The 23,570-nt window shown below is 38.8% G+C and overlaps 1 protein-coding gene across 3 annotated transcripts in view; it reads left to right on the top strand.

The window, feature by feature from the left end:
• ptpn12 (protein tyrosine phosphatase non-receptor type 12) overlaps nucleotides 1–23,570 on the top strand; it is a 64,358-nt gene that overhangs the window by 31,934 nt on the left and 8,854 nt on the right. For all 3 annotated transcript variants that reach the window (XM_041780511.1, XM_041780509.1, XM_041780510.1), the window contains exons 8-14: nucleotides 1,444–1,586; nucleotides 2,703–2,769; nucleotides 2,892–2,969; nucleotides 5,355–5,453; nucleotides 11,081–11,166; nucleotides 17,786–17,966; nucleotides 18,858–19,803. In XM_041780511.1, coding sequence (XP_041636445.1) covers nucleotides 1,444–1,586; nucleotides 2,703–2,769; nucleotides 2,892–2,969; nucleotides 5,355–5,453; nucleotides 11,081–11,166; nucleotides 17,786–17,966; nucleotides 18,858–19,803 — 1,600 coding nt within the window. The remainder of the gene's footprint in view (nucleotides 1–1,443; nucleotides 1,587–2,702; nucleotides 2,770–2,891; nucleotides 2,970–5,354; nucleotides 5,454–11,080; nucleotides 11,167–17,785; nucleotides 17,967–18,857; nucleotides 19,804–23,570) is intronic.

Here is a 23,570-nt window from a genome sequence, read left to right as displayed (position 1 = left end):
TGTTCTCTCTTGACTTTTAGCATTTTGGGTTTTCTTAGTTTTTTTATTCATGTAGAAAAATATCCTCTCCTGCTCCCAGCCAAAATCTTTTTTCTAGTTTTTCTGTGAAAAACTTTTGAGTTCTGTCTGTTTTGTTGCTCCCTGTAGACATACAGGATGAATGTGTAACTACAGTTGTCAAAACCTCAAAGTGTGATCCAGTTCTTTTTTGATACCATGGGAACAAAACAAGAAGCATGGTCTTAATGCATATGTACACATATATTTTCTGTGTTCATCCAAATATCCATCCATATTCTTCCATCTAATGTTAAACTACCAACTTTCATGGCACTTCCCATCAGCACTTGTTGATGCTAGGTTTTTAAATTAGACTGCTTACCTTAGTAGTTTCCATAGTGTTGTTCCGAAATATCTTTGTACACTTAATATTTACCTTCAAGGAGCAAGCACCAAGAAAACAAGAAAACCAGTGGTTCTCAAGTGGTGGGTAGGGACCCAAAAGTGGGTCGCGAAGCTCTTTCTAGTGGGTAGCTAATGTATGCCAGGGAAAAAGGTGACAAAAACTCTATGTATGGAAGCCCTAAGTGGACATACAGTAATTAGGAGTTGCAGTCTTTTTTAGGTTTTACTATGATTACGAGTGAAATTCAGTGTTTTTCTTCAAGATTTTTACCTTTTTATCTCCTTTTTGTTGAGAAATAAAGCTGCTTTACCTAAGATAACAAGGAAATTCTTCGAGGATTACCAAACTTCCATGCTATCTCGGGAAAATGGATTAAAACAAGACGTGTGCAGGCAAATCCTTCAGTAATAATGTGCTTTTAGTGTGTTTGCTTTGTCCCATTTCTTTGTTAAATAAGTTTTTCTATGTAGAGTCCAAACTTCAACATTTTTTGGGGTGTTCTTATGTCTTCATGGTGTTATGGTAGCCAAGAATACCGATTAACCAGTGACTACCAACATTCATGAAATAAATGAAGATTGTTTTTAAATTTGGGTCATGATCTCTCTTTAGGAGAAGGTGGTGGGTCCTGATGTCTGACCAGTTTAGAGCCACTGATGAAGACATTACAAAATAATTCTCTTGTGGCGTTAGCAGCAGCTGTAGACTTAGAAACGTATACCTCAACTAGATGATTCAGATCAGTTTTACCTCTATCATTTTATAGAATATCTCACAATTTGTACAAATCTGGTCCTCTGGCAGTGAGAATAAAATGAATATGGCCATCTTGGTAACCAAAGAGGCCCATCCCTAATATAGAGGGCATCAGTATTATTTTTAGTCGGTTCTATCAACATCTAAAATCTCTTTACATGACTATTGATTTATCTTGTATGATTGTTTGAGTATGTTAAATAACAAATAAAACACACACTTTAAACTGCATTGCTTTCACTGAACCCTCCAAAAATGTATCTCTGCTTCTCTCTCTGCAGGAGACCCGGAGAATAACACAGTTCCATTATATAAACTGGCCCGATCATGACGTCCCATCCTCGTTTGACTCCATATTGGACATGATTGGACTAATGAGAGAATACCAAGAGCATGATGATGTCCCTATTTGTGTACACTGCAGGTACTAATACTATCGATCCATGTGTGATCACTACAGCAACATGCATTTAGGAGGAGACATAATGATTCCAGTGTATGCTTAAAATGATAGCTTTCTGACTTGGGCTGTGAGACTGTTGGTGGTTTCTCTGTGAGAAGGTGTTAAGATTGTGCAACAGGTGGAAGCCAGTTTGGTTTTGTGTGTTTTTGAAATCAGCTTTCAAAAAAGCAGAGAAATGTTGCGAAAATAAACATCTACTCCTTGCTGAAGCTAGGTTTAATCTTTAATAATGCAGGTGGATTTATATGAAAGTTTTTGTCTAACATTTTATGGGGTTTCTTCTCTAATTTTATTCAAGCTCTGCTTTAGACAGTCTTACAATCAGACAGGCTTAAATGGAAATTAAGGTCTATTTTACTATATTTTAAGACCTCACTGGATTAAGGCATTCATGATATACTGTAGCTTTGGTTTTAAAGAATCTCTTAACACCTGTAGTCTCTGTTTATATGCACTCAGTTTATTGCAGCTGTAGTGATGATATAAGGTAGTTAAAAAGGAAAGAATCCCAAAGATAACAGCCAATTTCTTGTGTTGGAAAATAATGCAGAAATAACCAAAAAAAAACAAAAAAAAAAAAACATACGGACTGACTCGACTAAAGATTTGAGTCTCCTGCTGTACACTTGCGTGGGTTTTTGCACACTCAGTCACACACACACGGTCTCCATGTGTGTGTAATCAGCTCTAATGAGCAGCCCGAGGACACTTCCTGGTTCCTCTGTTACACAGCAGGACTTAAAACTGTGTCTGTGCATCTGTAAAGAAGCTTTGTGTGGGTTGTAGCGTGCTCACTGTACTGTATGTGTGTGTGTGAGGAAACTGTGCTTGTTAGAGCAGCAGAAGTTCTGACAGCATGAGATAAAGTTTATGATTGAATGTGTCAGAGCTGATGCCATATAATGCCGGTGTTTGTGTAGCTTCTGTCTCCATCCTGTCTGGAACAAGGTTTTTTTGTGCATGCAAGCATTCATACATGTGATTAAGGAGTGTGTTTTAGATCATATAGGTTTGCCACAGTGTGTGTCTGTGTCGTTACCTGTTTGCTTCTGCTCAGTCTTGTGTTTGACGTTACAGTGCAGGCTGTGGGAGGACGGGCGCTATCTGTGCTATCGACTACACCTGGAACCTCCTCAAAGCTGGGGTATGTGAGCACAAACACCTACCTTTTTCTGAAATATATCCCTATTAATACAGCCATATTTAATGTTAATATTCAAGTACATTTGAACTAATCATTCCCTATTGTTTGTTTTGTTTTCTCAGAAAATACCAGAAGATTTTAATGTTTTTCGGTTAATCCAAGAGATGAGGACACAACGGCACTCTGCAGTACAGACCAAGGTTCGCTTTGCTTTTTTTTAAAGTTTTGTTTTGTGCTTTTATGCCTTTAATCAAGTTGGAAAGTGAGAGAAAGAGTGAGGACTGTCATGTAGGAAGGGAGCCACAATCCAGATTGGAACCTGGGCCACAGGATATAAACTAATTTACTACCAATGATCTGTCTTTGCTGTTAATAACGTTCTCCTTACTCAAAACTGAATAAAGGACTGAGGATGTCTTTATTATCCCAGAGGGGTAATTTGCTTCACAGCCAACAGCACCATACAAACCATTCCTCAAACCTTAGGAATAAATAGAAAAAGTATGAACACAAAGACACAATAATAATGACAGTGCATAATTAAATCCCTGATAAATGAATTGTACATAGGCTAAAAAACAGCTAATGGCAGTCCAGATAAAGGAATTTTTCTGTTTTTCTGTCTTCCATGACATAAGGACATATCTGCGACTAGATGGATGCTCCAAAAAAGTCTTTTGAAAGTGGATTTTCTGGTTCATCCAAGATCAAATTGGCGTGAACAAATCAGTCAAATCACTCAGGGTGATGCCTGCAATTTTGAAGCTCGTTTTGACTACGCCCTGTAGCCGCTTCCTTGTGTACTTGCTGCAGTGAAGTTTTTCCTTTTTTCAAATTTTTGTTTTGGTTTCAAACTTTAACATATAACAGGCCAAGTCAATAAACAGATAAAAAGGTAAGAACTGCATTAATTGGGTTAATAAAAGGAAATGAAATTGTCCTTGCAACATGTTTTTTCTCTCTATACAAGTCTGAAATACATCTAGCTCTGCAGTTAGTACAGTCAGAAATCTATAAAAGCTTCTATATTGTCAAAAAAGACATCCCAGTTATCTTTGAAGTAATACATCTGCTGTTCCAAAAGTAAAGTTTGTTCAAAAATGTATTTGAACCAGTTAAATGCTGGAGCGCTTTGCTGGTTCCAATTGAGAAGAATGCATTTGTTTGCTATAGCCTTAAATCCAGGGTACACGCTGCACATTTAAGACCTTTAAAATTTTAATTTTTATTGAAATAAACTGCAAAAATTATCAGAAGTTGTCACACTTATTCATTTATCACAGAACAAATCTATTCTCTGTGAAGAAATGTATCAGACCTCTTTCAACCATAGTCTCTTAAGTTTGTCTTCCATATTCTCATGTTGTTACTGCTAATAAGGAAATATACTGTACAACCCTACAAAACGGGATTAAAGCCATGATGAAGGAAAAAATAGTACTGGTCACTTCAAGAATGATGCTGAAATGTTAAGAATAAAGTTGAAGTGTTGAGAGTTTTTCTCCCTGACTTTTCCCTGAAATATCCAAGCTAGCCCTCTAGTGTTTCCCCCTTCCCTGCTTCCCGCTGACTGAAAGGTAAAATGAGTAAAAGTTGCTGCCATTAGGGATAAGTGTGGAGTCAAGTCAGGGAATTCTCTGGTAAGGAAAACCTGAAATTCCCTGGAAATTTTAGAGTTGCAGTTATGAAAATGGCTTTAGACAGGACAGGAGAGTAGGACTGTAGCCTCTGTGTATCCGTGCCTGTTTTACCTGCCAAGCCGACAAGAACATTTGAATTTATTTTTCACAGATTTAAGATGACTGATTGCTCTTGGGAAGTCCTTTTAAGTCATCCATCTTAGTAAACAATGTAGTTACTACCAATGTATTTATTCAGCTTTGTTTTGGGAGTAAATCAACAGAATTTATGAGGTTTACGTAATCATAATTATAAATCTGTGACTACCCTGAGTTTTTCATGACACCCCTTTAGAATATTTCTTAGTATAAATTTCAAACCTCTGCAATCCTGTTAAACTTGCTGTACACTTTGTTAAAAATGGAGCCTATTTAGCAGAGCTCTTCACATTCCTGTCATTATTTACAACAGGTTAAGTTTGCTTCTCTGCAGTTCTCTCTTGAGCGTGTTTTCTTTCTCAATTTGCTGCCTTATGATTTTCTTCTGTGCTTTACTTTTAATTTTCAGACACATTTGCATACATTTTGAAAAAAATCAAAGTGCCTTAGCTTAAAAAGCAGCCAGCATACTCTGACTTTTTGTTGCTGTTTTTGCGCTCCCTCCCACGCACATGCCCTGACATTGAGAGGCCTGTTAGATAAGTCATAGAATTAACCTGACATGGTTTAAATTCTGCTGGAAGAGATTAACTGTAATGTTATTCCTGAACGGTCTAATACACTTACTGCAGGAAAATCATTTTAATTAAATCCGGGTACATCAGCCTTCTAGTGTTTTTAATCAGCATGAACCTTACAAACCTTGTAGAAATAATGTGTTTTAGGTGACATTGAATTTAATTTAGCTGTTTGACTGATTTGCTAAAACTCTGTGTTTTTTCTGCTCCTTCTGTCCGTCTCTTCCAGGAGCAGTATGAGCTGGTTCACAAAGCGATCGCTCAGCTCTTTCAGAGGCAACTGCAGCTACTGGAGAGCCCCACCAACACGCAGATACACGATGGCATGGTATGACACACACATATTGTGCTTGCCGCCTGGTGTTAAAGAAAGACAGGATGTCGCTGAGTAACACGCTCAGAGTGAGGAAAAAAACACAAATAATTAGTCACAGGGGAGGGTGAAGGAGGAAAGGCCTTCAGTAAACTTTATACAGAGTCAACGAGGTTGAGCCAAAAGAGAGCGATCTCTCTTAAGCAGAGACGTCTCAGTGGACCACATACTGTCAGACCTGTTTGAAAAAGAGCCTAAAAACCTTTTCTCTGCCAGTCAGCACTGTCCTCATTCTGAGTTGCTTTACACTGTCCTCCTTTGCCCCCAAACACAATTACAAATGCACCACATACAGTGTCCTTAATTACCCCTGCTCTCCTGTTTAGTGCATTTCAAGTGCAAAAAAGTCCTAAAAGTTAACTCACTATTCACAAACCACCTATTCAGAAAAGCTGAGACCCAGTTAAAGCAGCTGGGGGACACTGGTGTGTTTTGAGGGAATTGTACAACTAAAGACACCCTAACTTATGTTCCAGAGGCTTTTTGGGATGGATATGAAGTGGATGTGTGTTGAAATTTTGGCTTGATCCTTGGTGTGGGTCTGGCAAAAAACATTTTGAAAACCCCAGAGATAAAGAATAGTTTTTGGTGCTTGAGTACTCCCTTGCTGGAGTTGTAAATGAAAGACAGAGCACCTTTTTTAAAAATCCAGTCTTGTGCTTGAATAGCAGGTGGCAGATGTTAAAAATGTGTAAATCGTTGCTTTTGAAGCTAAAAGGCTCAAACTGTTGGTTACAGTTACAATCCAGGCTACTATAAAAGAAAGAAGCTTATAAAACTGTTTTCCTTCAGTTGTGGGACGATGCATATTATTGATGTAGTAAATTAAATATCCATAATGTTCTATAGATGTCATATGTATAGGTAAAATGAAACCAAGATTCTCACAGCAGCTATCAGCCTGCTGCTTTTTTAACTGGTCTGCTTGATTAATGTTCCCCTAAAACAAAAGTAACTCCAGCTTGACATTAACACCACATTCACACACTAATGGTGGAGCCTGCTCTGTAGTGTGTTCATCAGTATTTACTAATTAACTGTACATTCACTCTGTACTGAGGCAGCAGCAGGCAATATTACAAATCTGCAGGCTTGTAGGCTGCAGTTTCAGGACTGCAGATTCAGGACCATAGAACTGGGACCCATGGCTTTTCACAACAGCACAACCCAGCGAAGTGGGGGAGCGTTGATATCAAACAAGTTGCTGCAGTTTCAGGTGGACTGCAGATTCAGGACCAAAGAACTAGGACATGTTTTTCACAACAGCACCAGCTAGCAAAGTGAATGAGCATTACAATTAAACAAGTTGCTTGAGTTGACACAACTTTGATAGGCAGGAATTTAAAGTTACCTTGAAGTACTTTATGTGATGTTACAAGTGTTTTCCTTTCATTTTATGCAACTGTTGTATACATGTTAAGCCATTTCACCCCAAAGTCTTTGATCCCCGTTAAATTCACAAACTTTGTATGGGTATAGTTGCTCTGCATAATTTAGTGAGTTTTTGGGGGAAAACTAGTTTGCTTAATTGTGCGCTATATTGAAAAAAGTTGAAGCAGTTTATTTTTTAACCAGAAAGCCCCCGAGTTTGGCACGATTTTGTGAGGCAACCTTCAGAAGAGGTTGCCTCACAAAACTGTGCCAAACTCAGGGGCTTTAAGGTTGAAATATACAAGTCTTCAAATGTGTTTTTTGTAGCATACAATTGAGCTAACATTATTTTTTGACCCATTGTTACCTAAAACTCAATAAATTATGAGGGGCAGCTGTACCTGTCTGTAGTGCTGTATAGCCTACCTTCCTTGGTGGTGACCCTATACGGTGAGGGGATTTCAGTACCACTGAATATTTTGTGAAGCTTGGTGTTTGATTAAGAGTTTTACATTAAAAACACAGATTTTGCAACAAACAGTATGGACAGTACAATACAGCTTTATTACAAGGAAAAAAAACTCATTTTAGTACGGCTGTTTTATGGTACATTCTTGTTAATTGTTTGCAACAAACAAAAAAACCCTTTTTTTATTGTAAAAATTCATATAGAGTAAAATTTGTTAGCAAACACAAACCTTAACTGCATCAGTGGTGCTGATGATTTCGTATCGTTATTGTATGAAAACATGTATCATTATTTTTTGCTGTAATGCTTTGGCAACCACAGCGGTTAGTAATTTACCATAAAAAATACATTTTAATTTTACAGTGTTGCCCGATCTGCTCAAAGGGATGATGTACACTGAAAACTCCAGAGAATACTGCCACGACTACTGCCTTATACAACCTAACTTAAAAAATACAGAAATATCCCTTTAAGCAATTACCAGCATGCAGAAAAAAAGAAAATGATAAAGATTAATATTTGTGCTATGAAACACCACTTACTAATTGAAAGGACTGAATAAACAACAAGATCAGATGGTACTGCTTTGTCTACAGGGGGTGCCAAAAATAAAAACAAGCCAAGACTTCTTCACAGTAGCTTTAGAAATAGCATTAATTAGCAGATTCTTGCAGTTGGTTTGTATTCCCTGCCTACTTGCTAAAGGAAAAAGTGTTTTCTGTTGGAAAGGTAGTTTAACGGCTGTAATCCTCAACATTATTCTGTAAACATGAGAAAGGCAGAAAAGAGAGAGATCAATGAGATAGTGTTTCAATCTGACTAACCCCAAAGACACAAAGGACACAGGGATGATGTGAGAGCCCATTGGCAGCAGTCCAGGAGTTGACTTCCTGCTTAGGAAGCTCTGATGACATCACCCCATTTTTCCCAGAATGCACTTGGAGTCTGAGAATAGACATGCATCCGTTGGGATAGGGAGACCCTAGTGAGGGTCAATCACACAAACACACGCAACCGTGTTTACATCAGAAGAGACCTAGAAATCCTGCTCTGTTCCAGTTAACCTGAGCGCTCAGAATTACGTAGAAGGAGATAAAGTGAACACAACTTTTTGCTTTTGTCATCATCTGTCAGAAAAGTCTGATCAGATTTCTGCTCTGACTCAGTCCATACACTGACTCACGTCCAGTCAGCCATTGTTACTGACTCCAACTCCCACATAGGTGCTCTCAATGGCAGAATGAACAATAAACCTCCACATACACGCATCCCACATCATGTTCTCTTCACACGCAGGCGCCATTGTTCGTCTGAGGTTTTCCCAACCAAGTTTTTTTCTCACAATACACATCAATGTACAGCTCTGTGTGCTTAAGCTAGCTTCCTATACGGATACATGAAGCTGAAGTGGCCTGATTCGCCCCCTCTTCACAGCTGAAACTGTCCCGTCATCTTCTCATTATCAGAGTTGAGAGGGAGTTGAATTAATGAGTCACGGGGGAGAGAGAAGGAGGAGGAGGGCCGAGAGGAAGAGAGGATGGAGGAGAGCTCCGTTCAGAAACGATTTAGATCCTTCAGTGAAGGTTCTGGTGCAACAGTGGATGGAGAATTATGAAGGAGAGAAGAAAGGGTTAGCAGAGCGGAGAAAGATGAGCCTCAAGTTTTTGGGGGATGAGCCTTCAAAGCATACATGGAAAATAATGTTGCATTGAAACTGGCTTTTTTTTTTTTTGGCGTTCATGAAAATCCCAGGATATATATAAAAAACCCACTGAATTAGTGAATCTGTATTAGTGCATGTTTTGGTGCACAGAAGCAGATACGGCTCAAAGCAAAAAGAAAATTGTATTTGGAATTCTGTCAGACTAGAAATACCAGTCTGATCACTAAAGTAGGAGTAGTCTCAAAGGATAATTTTATTGCAGCTGAACACAGAGCTAACATAAGACTATGGATGGAGATTATGTAAATGTGGCCTGCACGTATTTTAAAGTTAGTCAGCATTTGTTAAATCCATAAGATCTCTGTTTAGCAGTCTGATAGTTGTTTAGAGTTACCAGTCATGAGGCTACTTCATTATATAAAAGATCAGTATACCTACAGGAGCATGCCATTCAATCAGTCAGTCTTTATTTCTTCTATATGGCTACAATGCAAGTAATAATAGTAACAATATATGTGGTTAGCAGTATTATCCATGTATGCTAATATATATACATACACACCAACATTTCAAGGTTTGCATTCGCACAAAGATTATAATAAAATAGACAGGGCCATGTTTACCATTGTATAGCATCCCCTCTTCCTTTAACAAAATTCTGTAAACATCTGCTAAGTGAGGAGACCACTTGCTTGAGTTTTGTTAGAGGAGTGTTGTCCCATTCTTGTCTGATGTAGGATTCTCGCTGCTCAACAGTCCTGGGTCTTCTTTGCCGAATTTTTCGTTTCATGAATGTTTTGTATCGGTGAAAGTAGTTCAGCGCTCGGACTCTTTTACTGTGAAGCCATGCTGTTGTGATGGATGCAGTATGTGGTTTAGCATTGCAAGGCCTTCCCTGAATGGGAGCGTATGTTGCTCTAAAATCTCTCTTTACTTTTCAGCATTGATAGTGCCTTTCCATCCGTGTAAGCTGCGCATACCATATAGGCACTGATGCAACAATCAGGGATACAGGCTTCTAATTGTGCGCTGATTACAAGCTGGATGGTCCCTCAGAATTTCAAAAATGTCATTCATGTGACCACAGAACAGTTTTCCATTTTGCCTCAGTTCATTTAAAAATAGCTTTGGATGATGCAGCTTTGACTTATATTTGTGGATGTCGCTGCAGCTGTGTTGACAGGCTGATTTCAGAAAGTTTTCCTGAGCTCATGCAGTGATTTCCAGTACAGAGTCATACCTGTTCTTAAAGCAGTGTCACCTGAGGGCCTGAGGATCACCAGCATCCAATATTGTCCCTTGCAAACAGAGATTTCTCTGAATCTTTTGATGATATTATGTACTGTCAATGGAGGAATATTCAAAGTCATCACAATTTTGCATTTAGGAACAGCTTTCTGAAATTGTTCCACAACTTTTAGATGCAGGTTTTCACATATTGGTGAACTTCTGTCTGTCTTTACTTCTGAGAGCCCCTGCCCCTCTAAAATGCTCCTTTTATACCCCGTCATGTTACTGACCTGTTGTCAATTAAACAAATTAGTTGCAAAGTGCAAATCCAACTGTTTTTCATTAGTAATTACTTTTCCAGCCTTTTGTTGCCCTGTCCCAACTTTTTTGAGATGTGTTGCTGCCATTGCTGTTTCTTTCTCAGTTTTTGTTTATTTTCTACTGACAATAAAATGGGTTTTACGAGGTTTGAAAATCATTGCAATCTGTTTTTATTTACATTTTACGCAGTGTCCCTACTTTTTTGGAATTGGGGTTGCAATTATGGGTATTTTATTTAGGTTTAAAATAAAGTTATTAATTTCTTCAATTTAGGATGGACCGTGTCTTTGCTAACCTTCATTGATCTCCCCATGACTCGTTCCTAGAAAGCGTCCTTCATTTTGGATTCATATCAGTTAATACTGATGGCCACTCTACATAGCAGCCTTCACCATCAGTGTGTGAATGTGGAGTAAACAGATGTGAATATTGAAAAAAATTGAAACACTTTGATTTTGACAGATGACCAGAAAAGTGCTACACAAGCTCAAATCCATTTACCATTTATTTTTCTCTTTGTACCACCAGGAGGAAAGCAGTCCAGACAAAGCCAGCCACCAATCAGATGATGAGAGATGGGACACGCCTCCTCCCAAACCTCCCCGCATTCGAAGGTAAGGGATCCCTTTCTCTTTCCTACAAGTTTGCTGCCTTAAACTCCACAAAAGATTGTATAAAAGTTGAAAACTAAAACACCCTGCGCTCATCCTCCACACAGATGAATGAACAGACTCCACAGGAGTGAGCCGTAGGTGTGAAGTGGCCCATCACTGATCACAGTGGGCGTTTTGTTGTATTGTAGGAGGAGTGGTTACAACAGTTTGTGTGAAACTCGCAATGGAAACATATTAGACTTACCAAACAAAGGCAGCAGGCGTTAAGGCTTAACCTTGAACACACCACAGCTTTTTTCACACGTTAGCTCCGTTTCAGCCCACAGATCCAGCCGGCCTCCACTTTACTGAAGTTAACTTCTGTTTCGCTGCTAACAACTGCTGTGGCCCGAGGACGCGCTGTATTTATAGATGTTTTTGCACCACTTAACATTATTCTGCAACACTGTGTAGTGTTGCATGTACCACCACCCAAGGGTGAGCTACAGAAGAGCTGTTACATCTTTCATCTCACCCTCTTTGAGAACAAATACATGCTCTTTTACTCTTGAAGGCATGTGGGTTAAACGCAAACACACCCTGTATCTTTAATATACATAAAAACATAGAGACACTCTCTCTTCACTGTAACTCATCCTCCCTCTCCTCTCATTTTTAATTTTACTCTGTGCTGAGCAGCATTTGTGCTCTGCTTTCTCTTGGCCCGTTCATCTTTTAGTCCATCTTTCTCTGTTCTTACTATGCATCCTCTCTCAGCATGGCTCTCCTTTTCTCATAACAAAGTGACACTTGACAACATTTGAAGCAGTCATGATGATAGATGCTCATAGAGCTGCCTCAGTGCTGCAGCTTCAATGGCAAAAAGGGCGTCCTGTCGTAGAAGTATAGTGCAAGCTAGCCTTTTTGAAGCCTCAAAGTGGTTTACCTAATGATTTACTTTTGGGCCTTTGCCTTTATTTTAGATAGGACAGCAGATAGAGACAGAACTGTGGCGGGAGTTGAGGGGGTTGACTTTTAGAAAAGGGACTGCAGGTCAGATTTGAACCCAAGCTGCCCACTTGAAAAACCAGACCTTGTATACATGTGGAGTGACATAAATGCTAAGCTATCTATGCCAAAAATACTAGATTTTTTTGTGGTCCTGATATCGCAACTGTTGAGCAATCATTGTCTGTCTCCGTCTGACATTATAATATGCATAACTCAGGTGAAACCAGCAGTTGGCGTTTAATGACTCCCTTTTTAGTGTGGCATTAACGTCCACATCTTCAAAAGTGTCTTTTCTTGGGTCTTAATATCTTACCCCTAATTAACGCATACTCCTTTTGAAGACAAGCTTACTCTGGAGAAAATCACTCCCTTGTCAATCTTTGCAGTTCCACAACTGCACTCTGGTCCGTCCGGTGCATGCCAGAAGCACCACTCCACTCTTATCCACTCAAGATATGCATGACTGTCTTTGTCTTTGTCTTTGTGATATGTTAAAATTGGTTGGATAATCCGAAACATTTACGTGTGATATATATGCGAAAAAATCAGGAATCAGAAAGGGGGCAAATACTTTTTCATGACACTTTACTTGCAATTATTTAAGGTTAACTTTGCCAAAGTAATATGATGATGCAGATTTGTAAAAAAGTACTGTAAAATCTGATCTATATATCGCTTCTGTGTTTTGGGACTCTCCTTAAGAAAGGAAAGACTTTAACTGTCCTATTGCATGACATTTCCAATTTACTCAGCAATGTAGTGTCTGTGCAGCTGTGTTGCTCTTTTAATACCCTGTTTTCACTATATTGAGTTTGTGTATCTATGAGCCAAAGAGCAGTAATTTAGCTCTCAGCCTGAGGATGTGGGACAGACTTACAGCTCGTTGGTCGCGTTGCCCTCATCCACCTGTCACTTACTTTCCTTACTGAGGGGGGTTTTCAGTGAAACAACCTCAGTAAGTCCATTTTTACTCACCTCAAAGTTGCGCTTTTAACATGCAGCCAATTTTCGTGCCATCTTCAGGAATTTCTTTTTCTTTGTGAATTCCAAGTAAAAAGTAGTCGACAAACTACTGCCTAGTCTCCCAGTCCATGGTCCACAGTGTTTCCTACTCATAAGTCACATTTGACCTTGAAATGTTCTGCAATATTTCCTGTTTTGAGAATCAGGACTGTAAGAAAATGTAGACATTTTCTCAGACTTCTGGACATAATACATTACACATTCACCCCCTGACAGCCATCAGAAAGATTGTAGCTTTTAGGCACTCCAGTCAATACTCTCTCTGGTCTTAATCTGTCTCCTGAAGAAGCCGGTTTGATGGGAAACCAAACATTTTTAGAGCTCCTTATTTTTGGATTCAGCTGCAAGTGCTATGTTTACTGAAACTTTCTTTCCTGCTCAAAGTCAAACTTGAACTGTGGCCAAATTAGGAAGCTTTCCTGGAAGTGGGGCAGAGCCCGATAATCAGGAATACATTTTTCTCTCTTACTCTTAAATCTCAGCTTCTGTCTTTCAGTCTCTCTGTGTCATCCCTCTATTTCATCAAGAAATAACGCCAAGGCCTACTTTAAGCCTGAGAGTATTCCAGGGATGGTTCGAGCTATTTTTACCAACATAGTCCACATTCTGCCGACCACACTGACTCCCCCTGGGTCACTTCAGCAGTGCAAGTGTGTGGGGGAAAATTTTCTTGTGTGTGCTTGAGAGAAAGAGAAAAATATAGAAGGACCTGCAGTGAGGCTGGCACAAAACCTGAATCAGAGCTTCTACCAACACATTTATAGACGGACCCTGAAGAGTCATGCCCTCCTCATTTGTGATCTAACAATGTGTTGTTCTATAGTAGTTCTGCACTACTTCTCTTTGTCGTTTATGAATCCATCCTCAGCAAAACCTGGAAATGTTTATTAAAAAATGATCAAATTCCTCTGTTTTAACCCATGCAAATCAACCTGCACTCTCATTAAGGATGCACCACGCTCCCCCTGGACTACATATGTGTGGAGGGCGCAGTGTTGCTGTTGTGGGTGGTACTGATGCATGAGTTTTAAAGTTCTTATGAGGACATGTGCCTACATGTGTGTTTGTGTGTAGGAGTTTAGCTTCTATGTATGCAGTAAGCAAAGTTAACTCCTCAGTGAGTCAACAGCATTTCTAAAACAGTCTGGATGATGAGATTGTTTTAACCTTCAGGGCAAAAGTGGAGGACTTCAGAGTTCATGGTTAGTTAGCGAGATGTTCTTTAAAGCATGTTTGAGATTTTCAAATAGACTTTTTTTGCTTCTCTTTTTTTCTCACTGAAGCAAAATTAAGAAAAATATGACTAAAACTGCAAAATCAGTGGGTAAAATAAAATATGCAATCCATTGATGACCAATCTGATAGATTAAAACTAAAGATACAAAATTGCTGCAACTGAATTTAATAGTTCTTCAAGACTTTAATTATATGATAAAAATTTAGAGAACTAAAAAGCTACAGCCTTAGTTTTCACCAGACTGAAGGAAATACTGATGCATCTGTCTGACAAACAAATCAAACAAGAGCATCAGGGATGAGATGAATGATTTTGTATAAACATGCTTTTATTGTCTGAATCTGAAGCGATTAGGGAGACTGTTTACCTTTGATTACCTTTACTGGACAAAGCCTCAACTAGTGATACTTATCAAAGTGAGACAGTAAAAGTCTTACTTAGTTTGTACAGTGTACCTATCTGTATATACTTACTGACAAAGATGAAAAAGGACTATTTTTTTCACAGGAAAAATAGAAAGAATGGCTTTTTGGTTTCTGTGGAAGTGTTAAACATTGAAATCTTATAGTCAAAGGATGGTCATGAGGCTAATTTACCTAGTCCTTTAATCTCCACAATGTCATCAATCCATCTGTGCATCACAGTGGAAATGTCTGCCAAATTTGAAGAAATCGCTAAAATCATTCCCATTCACAAGGCAGGCATGAACATGGGGGCAAACAACTTTGACCTTAAAAATCGAATCAGATCACGCAAGAGTCAGAGTGGGCATTTGTGCAAAGTTTGGAGAAAATATCTCAAGGCATTCTTGATATCCCAGTCACAATCAAGGAATGAACACCAGGGCTAATAACTTTGACCTATGACCTTTAAAATGTAATCAGTTTATGCTGGAGTCAGTGTATATTTGTGTAAAAATGAATCCAAAGTGATATCGAGATATTCTATTCACAAGAAGGGGTGACCACAAGGTCGAACAACCTCCACGTTTGCTACACGGAATCAGATCAGATCAGTAAGAATGGACATTTTTCTATTTGTGCAAAATCTTTAAAATCATTTTTGAGATAACCCATTTACAGGCCATGTAAACTTTAGGGCCAACAACTTTACACTGATAATTTATGTTCTAAAATCTTCTTGAGTTCATGCTTGAGTCAGAGTGGACATTTGTGCAAAGTTAGGAGAAAATCTCTCAAGGCATTCCTGAGATATCCTATTCACAAACAAGGGGTGAACATGAGGTCCAGTGACTTCCACCTTTGACCAGTGGCCTCAAAATCTATTCAGATCATGCTTGAGTCAGAGTGGTTATTTGTGCAAACTTAGGAGAAAATCTCTCAAGGCAACCTGGAGATACAATATTCACAGGTAAGGGCTAAATGTCCTTGACCTTTGTCCTCCAAAATCAAATCATGTCATGCCAGAGTATAAAGAATATCCCTCCAAGCATTCTTGAGATATTGCATTCACAAGAAAGGGTTGAGCACAAGGTCAAATGACCTTGACCTTTGTAGAACATCTCTCAAAGCATTCTGGAGTTATCCCATTCCTAAGCCAGAGATTAACATTATAGCAACATTTGACCTCGAGAGTCTTAAAGGTAACTTGAGTCAGAGTGGACATTTGTTAGTACAAAACTCCTCAAATTATTCACTCTATTCCACAAGCCAGAGATGAACATGAACATTGAACATTTATCTTTGACCTCCAAAATCCAGATGGAAATAGATGGATGACCAGCAGACCTAACAGATCCTAAAACCATAACACCTCTTGGCTTTGCTATCCCTGGTTTAAAACTAAACTCAACTCACCCATATTGAGTAATTCCATGCCATTTATCTCAGAAAAAACTCAGTAAAACTCTTACACATTGTCCAAATTGTCCAAATTCCTCTGGAGTGTTTTGGTAAAGATTCTTCTCCTACATGCCTGTCCTATACAGAGATGTAGTTTTTACAATTATTGATTGTTAAAATTACAGGAAATGTCTTGGTGGATGACATGATGCTGCAGGTCTCTTTCTGCCTTTGACTGCAATTTCCTTTTTTCCCCTCCTTGATATTTGGTTTCGTTATGATTTATCCTTAATGTTTGCTCTTGTAATAGCTCAGCTTACCCTCAGGGATCATTTAAAGCTTCATCTTATTTTATCACAGGGAGAGATGGGGCCTGATTCAGCTGAATGATTCATATCCCAGTGGAAATAATCAGCACCAGGGGGAATAATCTGTTATTATGAAGTTAATCTGCTCGCTCAGGGAGAAGAAGACAGTATAGAAGAAATGGGTGAACTCCAGTGGAATAATAATGTTTTTGATAAGGAAACTATGCTAAAGTTTGTCAGTGGAAATTGGTAAAATATGCATTTGTTATGTCTACATAATCAAGCAAACCTATAAAATGTAGCTCCACGTTTATTGAGACAAAGAAAATCCCCTCTTGTTGCAGCTTCTCTCAGTCATTGCACACGATCACATGCAGTCCTATGTTAGCTCTGGCTGCGGTCATGTGCTCCTCATTTAGCACAGCACCACATCTTTTCACTGCTTTTTTGTTCTTGTGTCTGTGTATAGCTGTATGCATATGCAATATATTACATGATGTGGAGTGGAACAATGTCTTAATGTTAAACTTTCTGTGGGTGTGTGGTAAAGTTGTTCCCAACCTCAGCATCCTGTTTATAATTCACATACACCCACACTTAGTTTATCTATAGGTGTGTCGATGGGCATTACACAGTAAATACAGGGCTACATTAACTCTTACATGCACCTAACTAGCTAGCTGATGACTAATTGCACACTTTGGAGGCCTTAAAGAAAATTAAAAGCGTTTTGTGATGCTGAAAATCTACAAAACAAGATTAAAACTATATGACAGTGCAAGCCTAAAGAACTAGTAGAGTTTTTGGTTTTATTTCTGCCATCTAGTGGTGGAAACTAGCCTCTACAAGCTAATTTCATCATTTTCATTCCACTTTTGTAAGACAGAATAATTTAAGTGCATACGTCTAAATCTCTTGGAAGTGTCTGAACAGCATGATGAAACTCTTGCCTTTTCATCATTTTCACTCCATGAATCTTCATAAAACTCTTTCATTTGAAGCAAATAGGTCACATTTCATTCACATTAGCATTAAAGTTTCTTGTATAATATGTGGGTTTAAATGATCTTCGCTATGAACGCACAGCTCTGGTTCTGAGCTTGATGTTTTAATTAAAGTGCTACATTCTGGGCTCTGTGGGACGCAGATGTCTCATTAAAGAACATCAGATGTCGTAACATCCTTCCAATAAAACCGTCTGGTTCCAGCTCTTTCTGGCTGTTGAATAATCTCTCCCTTTTCCTCTTTCTCTGTTTTAGTTCCCAGGCTGAAGGTGACGTAAAAGAGGAGATCCTGCAGCCACCAGAACCTCACCCTGTACCCCCCATCCTGACCCCGTCTCCCCCCTCAGCCTTTCCCACTGTCACCAACGTACGGCAGGACAACGACCGCTACCACCCCAAACCTGTCATCCACGTGCTCGCCACCACACAGACACAGGTTAGCTTATTTAGAAAAAATAAGACTTTACTCCTGTCTTCTGGATTTTGAATTTCCACTCTTGAGCTGCACAACACTTCCTATTACTGTGCCCATTTTCAGTTTTATGCACAGAATTTTTTTCAAAGATAAGAAAAAAAGCCAATTGACTCAGCCTCCATTTGCACTTGAGTAATTGGTGTGTTTTACCATAAAAAAAGGTGTGAATATATCGGTATCAGCTACTAGAAACAATCCAATATCATGCATCCCTATGTCAGCGAGATTTCTTTCGAATGATTATATCCTTCTGAGGCCTGAACTTTTGTTTGGAGTGGGTTGGAAGTTTCTCCTACTTATTTGGAATAAGTCAAACCTGATGAGTTTAAAAGCTCAGCCTTGTCTTTGAACAGGTATTAATTTTGAAAAATTAAAAAATTCCCATGAAAATGCCCCAGAAAATTCAGTGGAAATTGTATTAATATTTCAAAATTTCCAAGCAAGTTTCCCAAAATATCCAAACAAATTCCCTTCAAAATTTACAACTTTAATAGACATTGTGGACATCTACCTCAAACATTCTAACAGAGAATCTCTAACTATGTTGTAGTTAAGCCAAAATGTAAAGTCCTCATGCATGCAGTGTTTTAGGAAGATATTAGAGGTTGCTAATTGAAACAGCTTCTACCAGTGACTACATATTCAGACAGATGACCTGTGTGCTAAGCTAACGGTTAGTTTTCTGTTCCATCATATTTAAAGGTCTGTCATTTCTGCATCATGCGACTTTATTGTTGAGGTATTTCTGGGCCATTTCTTTATTGCTAAGCTTGCAGATTTAGCGTTGTAAATGCTGTTGTGTTATTAGAAAGTAGCAAACATATTTCATCTCCTCATTTCCTGTCCTTTCAGAATAAAGAAGCAGATAAGCAGCAGAACCAGACAGAAACCAGTCCAAACAAGCAGACGAGTCCAGCAGAGCAGAAAGATCAGGATCTACAAAGTCTAAAACAGCAAACTCAAGTCTCCAATCTAGATCTGAACGACAACTATAACAACAAAACGTCATCTACGTCGACAAAAACAGAGTCAGGCCAAAGTCAAACTCCCTCCTCGCCCCTCTCCCCAGTTGTTGAATGTTCCGGCGTTCCTCGGATTGAGAGGAAGTTGAGTATCGAGATCAAAAAGGTCCCGCTGCAGGAGGGACCTCGTAGTTTTGACACTTCCTCCTCCATGAGTGTAGCGGGAGGAATAAGCAGCAGCTCATCCAATAATGTGGGAATGCTTCAGAGAAGCCACGCCTTCAAAGCCAGAGCCGGCCAATCGCTGCTGACGTCGAGCTCCTCGCTGTCAGAGGACTCGGGCACAGAGGGAGGAGCAAGCGGGGAGAGTAACACAGACGGGGGCGTCCTTACGAGGCCGAACCACCTCCCTGTGAAGAGCGAGAAGGTGGAGACGACGGGAGGGGAGAAAGCGGAGGCGAAAGGCGGCCACGCGGCGTGGAGTCAACCCTGCAACAGCCCAGAGAAACACTTCCTGAAAACCACCTCCTCCTCCTCCTCTTCCTCAGAACGCGTCGCCCCATCCTCTTCCTCCTCCTCCCACCTGTCCTCCTCCTCTTCCTCCTCCTCCTCCACCCCTGTTAGGACTGCTCTGAGCTTCACCAACCCCCTGCATTCTGATAACTCAGAGGAAGAAGGGGATGGGGAGATGTCCGGAGGGAAGGAGGGGTATCGTACAAATGTATCCACAGCGACCGCTGTGGTGACCACTTCGCTTCAACAGGGAGACCAGCAGCCAATGAGGAAGGTGTCGCCCATGTCGATTGCAGGACAGAGCACTCCATCACCCTCAGCAAGTACGTCAATGAATCAGACACTATTGAATAAATGAAGCTGATGTATGTAACTAACCTGCTGCTCCTCCTTCAGAGTCTATTAACAATAATATTAGTTAACACAGGGAAAAAAACTTACCTCACATATAGACCAGACACTAAGAAAATATTGAATGTGAAGGAATTAATCATATTACAAATTCACTGTTCACCCATAGAAAGTTCCTGGGAAGAGTTTGCTTTAATTTTTTTAATTACAGATGGAAATGAATTCTGATGCCTCATTATGACCAACAGAAACAAGCTTTACTACTTCTTTGTTGTCATTTTTAATGCCTTAAATTGCCACCATGGGGTAGAGGTCACAATTTGTACACAGATACCAACAGAGGTCATACCATTACAGATTTGAAAAAAGCAATTTTGTTGATGCTGAGGTTTTATTCCACTACTGCTTTTGGTGTAAGACTCCCACGAGGCTAACATTTTCTCTCATGTTTGACTACGAAGACAGATCAGTTTGTCCAACAGGTGTCTTCTGCCTGATTTAATGAAAGCCAATGTGTATTAAAAACATTAAATTTGGCCACTGGAATCTGTTTTTTGCCACATTATTGGCAGTCTTTTTTAACAGGGCTGAAATCGACTATTACAGATATTAAACCAATGTATCCCTACTCTTTTGCTTTTGTAGGGCATAACGAGGCTTCAGTGTTGTTTTCATAACATCTTAAAACTAAAAGGAGCTTTAAATATAAAACAAATTCCATAAATAATTTATATTAGAAAAAAAGAACTCTTTATAAAAAAAAGAACTCTGCTTCCAGTGAAAAACTGAAAAAAAAATAAAGAAATTTAGTGCCTTTACAGGAATTTACTAAATCAGATGGATTTGGGGCAACACATTTAAAAGCTAGTCATACTGAAGATATGTTCCTTTTAGTCATATATCTGTATTGTAATGAATTATGGGAAAATTGATCAGTCAGGTGCATTTGTTAGTTTTTATTTAACCCTAAGATGTTGTAAAAGAAATTCTTACACTCTTGGTGTTCGTGTCCAAAAAATGGCAGCATACATCAAAAACAAAAAAAATAATAGATATTTTATTTTATCCCACTTCTTTTGCTCCTTGATTTTTTTAAATCAAGACCAGACCTGATCGTAAATATCAGACATACATGTATTTGGGGGAATTTAATGCTTAAAATGCCAGTTTCAGAGAAAAAAAAAAAAATCCTGATGTTTGCGATGTGAAAAACAAAAAAAATATATATTTTTCTTAGTTTACATGCAAATTTAATTTTCGTGAAAGGGATTTTCACAGCCTTGAGTATTTTAATAATAAGGAACAACTTTAATTTTTGTGCATTTTTTTAAATTTAAAGATTTGAGTAAATTTTTTCTCATGGTGTTCTTTGCCACAAATGGATACCACACATAGAAATCAATAAAAACACTATACCTAAAACAGTCCACTATTTTTTGCATACATTCTTCAATCAAGATCAGACCTGTTCATAAAAATCATAGTGATTGATTTTTAGGAATTTAACCTTTTCAATGCCCATTTAAGTGTAAAAACCTCTGTTTGTAATGTAAAAAACATTAAAATATATATATATATGTATATTTCATATGCTACATGCAAATTGGATTTCCTTTGTCACTGCCTTGAATATGTTAATAATGGGCAATAACAGGTTTCTATGCATATTTGTTTTGTTAAATTTTAAAAGTTGTCACAACCGTGCCCTTATAGGTAACCAGGAAAAAAAGCATGCAATTGCCCCTCATGCCAAATAAGGGAAAATGGCTGACATTTGGTGACTAATAGGAATAACTGCAAATTTGAATGGCACCAGAATAAAAGCCTAATATCATAAAATGCATGTTTTTACCAGGATGGCTGAGGAATCATAACTTGGGTTTTAAATGGGTTTCAATTGAGCATTTTTGGTCACAAACACCCTGAGTGTATACAAGATGTGAACAGTGCTTATCATTGACCTGCTGCTGGTTCTGATGTTAAAATTTTAAAGTTCTATTTGAAATGAAGTCTCCCCCACAAAAAATATGTGCTATAAGTATTAACACACTCAAAATAATTTAAAAAAGGAAGCTACAAATTGGCATCAATGCCCTCTAAAGGGTTATGTCCCTCTGCTAGTATTGTACCATTATTACAGAAATGTTTAATTGAACAATCTTTAAACTTCAAGCAAATGGAGTTTCCCTTTAGTTTGACCTTTTTCAATGTAGCAAAAAAAAGACTAACAACAGTAGCAAAGGCACCTAGAGTAACTCTGACAACCTGTCTTTATAATAACAGCCCACACTCAGGGAAAACACCTGGTTGAGTCATTGTCAGGGTCAGATAGGAGGCATGTTTCACACATGCTAATAAGACGTACTACATCTTCACCGCAATCTACTGTTCTCTCTGAGAGGAAGAGAGAGGAACAACAAGAAAAACCAAGCAGAGTGAGATAGTTCCACATGAAGCATGGCTGTAAGACTAATTGGTTGGTTTGTGAGGAATGCTGCAAATGTTAACAGGCCAACATCTGTCACGACATCTCCACTGTCTCTTTCAGCTCTTGTGTTTGTCTGTGTGAGTGAATTTACCGAGGGGAGAAAGAAACTGTGTTTTGTGTGTGTGTTTTTTTGTTTCCCTCGGCAGAGGAACTGTGTGTGCATGTTGGATGGTGGATCAACACTGCATGATGCTGATAAACACACAACGCTGTGCACGTTGGGTTGAACAGAGCGATGTCATGCTGTCCGTGCATCGGTACGGCCTCACTGTCTTGATCGCAGTGTGTTGTGATTAATTTAATCCTCAGAGGAATGAGATACTTGGCCTCATCCTCTTTGTTGATTTCAAAATCATGAGATTCTGAAATCAGATTCTTGCTGGGATGGTTTTGACTGAATGGTTTGATCTGGACTTTGGCTGGAATGGGTTCAAGACTTGATGAGTTGAGACCTGGCTGCATTTTTAAATATAAGGATTTAACTGTGAGAGTGCATGATGGAATTCCTTTTGCAGGTGGATAATTATCTTAGATATCAAACTGTAAATGCTCCATTAAAAACTATGTAAGACCTGGGGAATGTGTACAGTACAGTACGATACAATACAATACAACAGGATCTAATACGATAAGGTACTATACAATGTGATACGATACACTATAATACAACATCATCTGATACAATACGATACAACATGATACAATAGCATACTTTAAATTCTTTAAGTCAGATAATATGCTTGGTATCATTTTCTTTACTTCTTTACTTATAATTCATTTCTCTAAAACGTATGCCACCAAACACCATGCACTCCCAAGTTATCCTTGATATTTTAAACCTAATGCAGAGATCTTTGCCTCTCCGCTCTGCGGAGGACTGACTTGCAGTTTGTTCTGCTTGGCTTTTTGGCACTTTGTTTATTTGGGCTGTGTGAAAGCGCTTCGTAATCGGTTCTGATGGCTGCTGTTTGTTTGGGTTGCAAGAATGTAACGGCATTGTGCAAATGGCTGCTTTGAGGTTGGTAAAAAGGAAGCTGGTGGCTGCTTGTTTCCTGGGTGCACTATTAATGGATCGAACAAACTATATTCTTACTGCATGTTTTATACAAGATACTGAAAGTTTTTTAGCAGTCTGTAACAATTAATGACACCAAAGAAATAAAAAATCAACAATGGGGTCTTGGAATTAAATATGAAATAGACATGATGGACACAAAATACTACAGGAATAAAACTTAAGAATGAATAAAG

This window comes from Cheilinus undulatus, linkage group 23, assembly GCF_018320785.1.
Source record: "Cheilinus undulatus linkage group 23, ASM1832078v1, whole genome shotgun sequence".
NCBI lineage: Eukaryota > Metazoa > Chordata > Actinopteri > Labriformes > Labridae > Cheilinus > Cheilinus undulatus.
The sequence above is the reverse complement of the archived record's forward strand: the minus strand, read 5'-3'. Positions and strand labels throughout refer to the sequence as shown.